General features: G+C 43.1%; 1 protein-coding gene across 1 annotated transcript; it reads left to right on the plus strand.

The window, feature by feature from the left end:
* Positions 1–3,652: 3,652 nt before the first annotated feature.
* LOC110144825 (interferon omega-1) lies at positions 3,653–4,247 on the plus strand. The gene has a single exon (XM_020904916.2). The coding sequence runs from the start codon at positions 3,660–3,662 to the stop codon at positions 4,245–4,247; it is 588 nt and encodes a 195-aa protein (XP_020760575.2). The 5' UTR covers positions 3,653–3,659.
* The last annotated feature ends 3,717 nt before the right edge of the window (positions 4,248–7,964 follow it).

Here is a 7,964-nt window from a genome sequence, read left to right on the forward strand (position 1 = left end):
GCTTTCCTCGCAGGACATATGTCAGTAACGTGCACACTGGAAGAATACAATTTCTCAAAGTAACAAAGATCTTTGTGGAAATTCATGTATTTAATGTAGGCAATCTTCAGGACATTGATGGATCAATCATCTTTCTCTTCTTTCTGGTTGGGACATATAGCACTCAGTAGCTATATGTAAAGTCAGAGGGATTTTTAAAATAATTTTATTTATATTCATTATTCACTGGGCTGGGTCTTCATTGCCGCACGGCCTTTTCTCTAGTTGTGGCTAAGGTGGGTCCTCTCTAGTTGGGGTGCACAGGCTCCTCACTGTGGTAGCTTCTCTCATTGGGGAGCACAGGCTCTAGGGCACTTGGCTTTGGTAGTGGTGGTCCCGGGGTCTAGAGCACAGGCTCAGTAGTTGCGGCACACGGGCTCAGCTGTTCTGCAGCACGTGGCATCCTCTAGGACCACATGTGGTCCCATTGGCACGTGGACTGCCTACCACTGGGCCACCATGGAAGCCCCTCAGAGAACATTTAAAGTACATTGAGAGGTTTGGAAACCTTCTTGAGGATTAGGGTCCTAAACAGGTAAAAAACATTCCTATATTAGTGCTAAAATATCATTTCACTGAAAAATCATTTTCTAAATAAAATTTTCATCTCAATTCTACAGTATTACTTAATGATGTTTGATAGGTTGACCAAGAAATTTTTAAAAAAAATTTTTTTAAGCATTTCCTTGCTTTTTTATTTTTTAAATTTTTTTCCATTTATTTTTATTAGTTGGAGGCTAATTACTTTACAACACTGCAGTGATTTTTGTCATACACTGAAATGAATTAGCCATGGATTTACATGTATTCCCCATCCTGGGAAATATTTTAAAAAAGATAACCCTACAAGACTATGAGGCTTATTTCACAATTCAAGCCAGTCTTTCCCTGCTAAGGAGAACATTTTCACTGCTTCCGACTAGGAAGCACACGTGTTCCTCCATCTTGGTCTCACACAGGCCTCCTCAACAACCACATCTTGACCAGAATTTGGAAGATAGAGTAGAGGTTTCTCACTGGACTCCATCAGGAGACAACAGGATGACCCATCTGGACTGGAGGTGAGAAATGCAGGTGAGAATAGCAGGTTACCTGAGGAGGTCTCCTGGAAGGGCTCCTTGTCAACCAAAAAAACAACAGCCCAAAACATGATTCCTGAGAGCTTCATTTTATTGGGAGGACTTGCTGAGGACTACAGGCTGGAGGACAGCCTCTCCTCAGCTCTGAGAAACTGCCCCACAGACGTAGAGGAGGTCAGTATGCAGGTGATTGTGGTGAAGGGGTGACGTGCAGATCAACTCACATCTTGGGAGAAAGTGGCTGAGAATCAGGAGGAACAGATATCTCTCTGAAAGATTTTAGAGCATTTCTATCCATGAGAAGTTGTAAAAATTGGGTTCATAAATTTCCTCTGGAAATTATCTAACTCTCTGCTGACCTGCTGTTTCAGTTTTCCCAGAGCACAGAGTGCCTCGTTCCTGATCTCCATCCTGAACTCCTATCAGGGCGTGCTGGAGGTCAGGGACTGCAGTGGGTAGTGACTTCATTCTGCAGAACCTGATCCTGAAAGATGTTTTCATTTGTCATTCTGAAGGAGAAACATCAGAGCTCATGTGGCAAGGAACTGTAGGCTGCTTTTTCTTTGTTCCTAAACTCACAAGAAAGGTCAAGAATTTAAAATACATAGAAAGTAGGGCTCACCTCTCATAGGGTTAATAAAACTATTTTACTATATTTCATTGAAGAAACCACTCATAAAAGCTAAGACTTCCTTCTGCGAGGCTTGTGTGATCGGACATGCCCAAACAGGGATTAAAATCAGGTCACAGCAGTGAAAGTGCTGGATCCTAACCACTAGACAATGAGCAAACTCCTGCTTTTCTTTTAGCTGGCAGAACAATCTATTCCCTTCCAACTACTTAATAGTGATTTTGTCTATTTATGATTAGATCTAACATTTGCGGACTTCAGATCACACACTTTGCCCCACAAAACAATAGACAGTGACCCTTTGGCATTTGAAATTGATTAAGGGGTCTTTGTCAACTCATTCTCCTCCTATCACTTATTTCATTGCTTCCTTAATGTCATGTTCATTTGCACCCTTCCTTTTTTTTTTAACGGGATCTTTCAGACAAACCAAAGCCCCCAAGGTTTGCTCCTGAATCTTTGCTATGGTTGGAATAGTTCATTTGTCTAGATGTATATTTTTCTCCAGGAGTGTGACCCTAAGAGTTAATGAGAGGATTCAGTTAAAATTCTAAAGAACTTGGAAAGTGACTAGTCCATTAGTAGCAGGAAATAAAATTCAGGTATTATTTTTAATATCATAATTACTATCATCCGGATTAAGATCGGGATGTTTTGGAATCATTTAATTCCATTTCATTCTAGTTTTTTTCAAAGCAGCTTCTAATTGCGTGAGTGGATTTATTACCTAGACAAATGCTCAGCAAGGCTGGCTGCAAGACACTGCCAGAGAGGGTTAGTATTCCAGCAATTGGCATTCTAGTTGTCCATCTCTTGTTAGCTGATGGGTTTGACTTCTTCCTTCTCTCCTGAAACGAATCCTACGTGCATTAATTGAAAGAAAAATGAGGTAGCTGATCTTGCAGAGCAAAGGACAGTCACTTGACCGGGACTTAACCTTCGTTGAGCTTCTGTCAGAAGCAGCAATGTCCCAGCCTTTCTGCTGTTCACACTGGCCTCATGCTTCCCCTCTGCCACAGCCTCAGCCCCAGCTGTGCTGCACTGAGGTTTGTTAACTCAGAATTCATCATTGTGCCGGGGAAAACCACTTCCCTTCGTTCATGTTCAGACATTCAGACTAGATTAGTTTTCTTTTTTGCCCACAAAAAAAAAACTGGAATTTTACTTTCTAGGAACATGGCAAAGGGAAACAACAACAAAAACCCTAAAGTATTAAATATGATAGAGACACAGCCGCTCTGCCTTCTTTACTTCGCTTTATTGTTCTTACCTCAACATGAATTAGGTCTGGAGCAGGAGCAGCAAGACAAATCCTGGCCAACAAGTCACTTAATGAATGTAGAAACTAAGTGAAAAATTATAGTCAAGTGAAGGAAAAAAGGTTATTCCTCCCTGAAGGAGTAGTCTGATTCTCACCGGCCTTTGTTCTCAGAGGGAGAAAGAGACAGAGGAACAGAGAAGTGCAGTGGAATCAACTGCCTGAATGAATGACTGAAACTCACTAGATTCTGTGACCTAAGCTTCCAGTGAGAGACAACACCATCACTAAATCTCCTTCCTCCAGCTCAGAAACTCTGAGGAGAAAAGTGTTGAACAGTTTAAGTAGAAGTGTTGAATAATAAAATCTTTGTCATTTGATTGACAAATATCCAATTGGATGGATACATTTGAAGTTATTGGGAAATAGGTAAAATTAATACTTTAAATTGATGACATTTTCTTTTAACATATTGTGAATACATAAATGAAAATCAAAGAAGGAAGTAAAACTATATAGAAACAATTATAAAATGAAAACTACCATGTTCCCTATTTAATGGTCTTGCTTAGAAAGCATGACATCAGAGAACCTACCTCAAGATTCCACCAGACGCTGTCTCTGCCAGCCCAGCAGGAGCCTCATCTTCCCCATGGCCTTCGTGCTCTCTCTACTGATGGCCCTGGTGCTGGTCAGCTACGGCCCGGGAGGATCCCTGGGCTGTGACCTGTCTCAGAACCACGTGCTGGCTGGCAGGAAGACCCTCAGGCTCCTGGGCCAAATGAGGAGGCTCTCCCCTCGCTTCTGTCTGCAGGACAGAATGGACTTCGCTTTCCCCCAGGAGATGGTGGAGGGCGGCCAGCTGCAGGAGGCCCAGGCCGTCTCTGTGCTCCACGAGGTGCTCCAGCAGACCTTCACCCTCTTCCACACAGAGCGCGCCTCTGCTGCCTGGGACACCACCCTCCTGGAGCAGCTCCGCACTGGACTCCATCAGCAGCTGGACCACCTGGACGCCTGCCTGGGGCAGGTGATGGGAGAGGAAGACTCTGCCCTGGGAAGGACGGGCCCCAAACTGGCCGTGAAGAGGTACTTCCAGGGCATCCATGTCTACCTGCAAGAGAAGGGATACAGCGACTGTGCCTGGGAAATCGTTAGACTGGAAATCATGAGATCCTTCTCTTTATCAACCAACTTGCAAGAAAGTTTAAGAATGATGGATGGAGACCAGAACTCACCTTGACATGACTCTCACTGACTAAGATGCCACATAACCCTCACATATTCACCTGTGTTCATTTCAGAAGACTCAGATTTCTGCTTTAGCCACAATGTTTCCTGAATTCAATCAGCAGTACTTTCTCTGTAGCAATAAGCAAGTAGCTATAAAAAGTATTCAACTGCACAGGGATCAGTGCATAATGGATGACTGCCCTGATGTTATTTATGTTTATTTATGTATTTATTTTCTTTTATCTCATCATATTTATATTTTCATATAAAAAGTTTGTCTGCATTGTAATAAAATTTAGAAAATATGTTCATTTACTTAATCTCATAATTAGATTTATTTATTAAATTCTTATGAAAGTAAATTTGCTTTTCATTCAGTTCCTTTGGTTCAGTCACTTAGCCGTGTCCAACTCTTGTGACCCCATGAACCGAAGCATGCCAGGCCTCCCAGTCCATCACCAACTCCCGGAGTCCACCCAAACCCATGTCCATTGAGTCGGTGATGCCATCCAACCATCTCATCCTCTGTTGCCCCCTTCTCCTCCTGCCCTCAATCTTTCCCAGCATCAGGGTCTTTTCCAATGAGTCAGCTCTTCCCATCAGGTGGCCAAAGTATTGGAGTTTCAGCTTCAGCATCAGTCCTTCCAATGAACACCCAGGACTGATCTCCTTTAGGATGGACTGCTTGGACCTCCTTGCAGTCCAAAGGACTCTCAAGAGTCTTCTCCAACAACATAGTTCAAAAGCATCCATTCATCAAGAGGTTCTTTAGTTCCTCTTCACTTTCTGCCATAAGGGTGGTGTCATCTGCATATCCGAGGTTATTGATATTTCTCCCGGCAATCTTGATTCCAGCTTGTGCTTCCTCCAGCCCAGCATTTCTCATGATGTACTCTGCATATAAGTTAAATAAGCAAGGTGACACTATACAGTCTTGACGTACTCCTTTTCCTATTTGGAACCAGTCTGTTGTTCCATGTCCAGTTCTAAGTGTTGCTTCCTGACCTGCATACAGGTTTCTCAAGAGGCAGGTCAGGTGGTCTGGTATGCCCATCTCTTGAAGAATTTTCCACAGTTTATTGTGATCCACACAGTCAAAGACTTTGGCATAGTCAATAAAGCAGAAATAGGTGTTTTTCTGGAACTCTGTTGCTTTTTTGATGATCCAGCGGATGTTGGCAATTTGATCGCTGGTTCCTCTGCCTTTTCGAAAACCAGCTTGAACACCTGGAATTTCCTGGTTCACATATTGCTGAGGCCTGGCTTGGAGAATTTTGAGCATTACTTCACTAGCATGTGAGATGAGTGCAATTGTGCAGTAGTTTGAGCATTCTTTGGCATTGCCTTTCTTTGGGATTGGAATGAAAACTGACCTTTTCCAGTCCTGTGGCCACTGCTGAGTTTTCCAAATTTGCTGACATATTGAGTGCAGCACTTTCACAGCATCATCTTTCAGGATTTGAAATAGCTCAACTGGAATTCCATCACCTCCCCTAGCTTTGTAGTGATGCTTCCTAAGGCCCACTTGACTTCACATTCCAGGATGTCTGGCTCTAGCTGAGTGTGAGTGATCACACCATCATGATTATCTGGGTCATGAAGATCTTTTTTGTACAGTTCTTCTGTGTATTCTTGCCACCCCTTCTTAATATCTTCTGCTTCTGTTAGGTCCATACCATTTCAGTCCCTTATTGAGCCCATCTTTGCATAAAATGTTCCCTTGGTATCTCTAATTTTCTTGAAGAGATCTCTAGTCTTTCCTGGTCTATTGTTTTCCTCTATTTCTTTGCACTGATCATTGAGGAAGGCTTCTTATCTCTCCTTGCTATTCTTTGGAACTCTGCATAAAATGAGTATATCTTTCCTTTTCTCCTTTGCTTTTCACTTCTCTTCTTTTCACAGCTATTTGTAAGGCCTCCTCAGACAGCCATTTTGCTTTTTTTGCATTTCTTTTTCTTGGGGATGTTCTTGATTCCTGTCTCCTGTACAATGTCACGAACCTCCGTCCATAGTTCCTCAGGCTCTCTGTCTATCAGATCTAGTCCCTTAAATCTATTTCTCACTTCCACTGTATAGTTATAAGGGATTTGATTTAGGCCATTCCTGAATTGTCTGGTGGCTTTCCACACTTTGTTCAATTTAAGTCTCTATTTGGCAATAAGGAGTTCATGATCTGAGCTACAGTCATCTCCCAGTCTGGTTTTTGCTGACTGCATAAGAGCTTCTCCATCTTTGGGCATGAAGAATATAAGCAATCTGATTTAATGTTGACCATCTGGTGATGTCCATATGTGGAGTCTTTTCTTGTGTTGTTGGAAGAGGGTGTTTGCTATGACCAGTGCGTTCTCTTGGCAGAACTCTATTAGCCTTTGTCCTGCTTCATTCTGTACTCCAAGGCCAAATTTGCCTGTTACTCCAGGTGTTTCTTGACTTCCTACTTTTGCATTCCAGTCCCCTATGATGAAAAGGACATCTTTTTTTGGGTGTTAGTTCTAGAAGATCTTGTAGGTCTTCATAGAACCGTTCAACTTCAGCTTCTTCAGCATTACTTGTCGGGGTATAGACTTGGATTACCTTAATATTGAATGGATTGCCTTGGAACATATTGCCTTTTTCATTATGAAGACATAAATACTTATTTTGTCTACATAAACGTATCGTGGAATAGCATTTGTGCATTTATACTACAGAATAGTCGTAACACTTTTCAGGAAATGATTGTCAAAAGGTGAAATTCCTGGAATTCCCTGGCAGTCCAGTGGTTAGGACTCCATGCTTCTAGTATAAGAAGCTCAGGTACCAGGAATATCTGTCCAGGGAACTAAGACTCTGCAAGCTGTGGAGTGCAGCACCCCCTCCACCCCCCCCAAAAAAAACAAACCAGGTAGAAAGGAGTCTCTGACACTGTGGTAAATGATTAGTCCTGAAGTCACAAGTATAACTAGTTTATACCCAGTCAGCAAAGAATGGTTGGTGTCAGTATGTGGGGGTGGCGGTGGGGGGGGACTCACCTCCTCCAGGGAAGTTGCCAACATGAGGTGCTGCGTGGCTGATCCTGACGCTTGTTACTCTTCCTCCCACCTTCTCCTCAGCCCTGCTTTACTGAACAATCCACTCCCTTACACAATATCTTCACTGCCTCCAACACAGGAGCTGTGTTCTGTGATGGTTTCTAGCTTCAAAGTTTCTCTCAATGGAAATCACTGGAAGACAGCACAAGTGAAGGGAGAGTTCTCAAAGTTTCAAAACCTTTAGAATTGCAGCTCTGCTACTTAACAGCAGGGTGGCCCTGAAAAATGTCACAGACACTAAGGAGAAGGACATGGCAGCCCACTCCAGGATTCTTTCTTGCAAATCCCATGGACAGAGGAGCCTCGTGGGCTACAGTCCACGGGTCACAAGCGTCAGACACGACTGAACCAACTTAGCATGCACGCAGGCAGGCATGCTGTCTTGATCTTCTTCTCAAGTATGGGGAAAAGAACAGTAGTTTTTCATAGGACTACTCTTTGGATCAAGGAGTCCATATTATAAGAAGGATAAAAGTGTGCCTGGCAGGAATAATCAGGACAGTGAGAGTCCCAGAGTAGCTGCCCACAGGGACGAGACAGGACAGCTGACCTGAGCCAGTGACTGAAAGGCAACACTAGAAAGACGCTAGGTCTTCGGTAAAAATATTTAACTTGGGTGCTAGTTTCACAGTACATTCGGTGTGTGAACTCTCCTG

The sequence above is a fragment of the Odocoileus virginianus genome, unplaced genomic scaffold (assembly GCF_023699985.2).
Source record: "Odocoileus virginianus isolate 20LAN1187 ecotype Illinois unplaced genomic scaffold, Ovbor_1.2 Unplaced_Scaffold_37, whole genome shotgun sequence".
NCBI lineage: Eukaryota > Metazoa > Chordata > Mammalia > Artiodactyla > Cervidae > Odocoileus > Odocoileus virginianus.

What these genes read in the sequence shown, in the direction of transcription:
- LOC110144825 (XM_020904916.2), top strand. Translation starts at nt 3,660, where the DNA reads ATGGCCTTCGTGCTCTCTCTACTGATGGCCCTGGTGCTGGTCAGCTAC.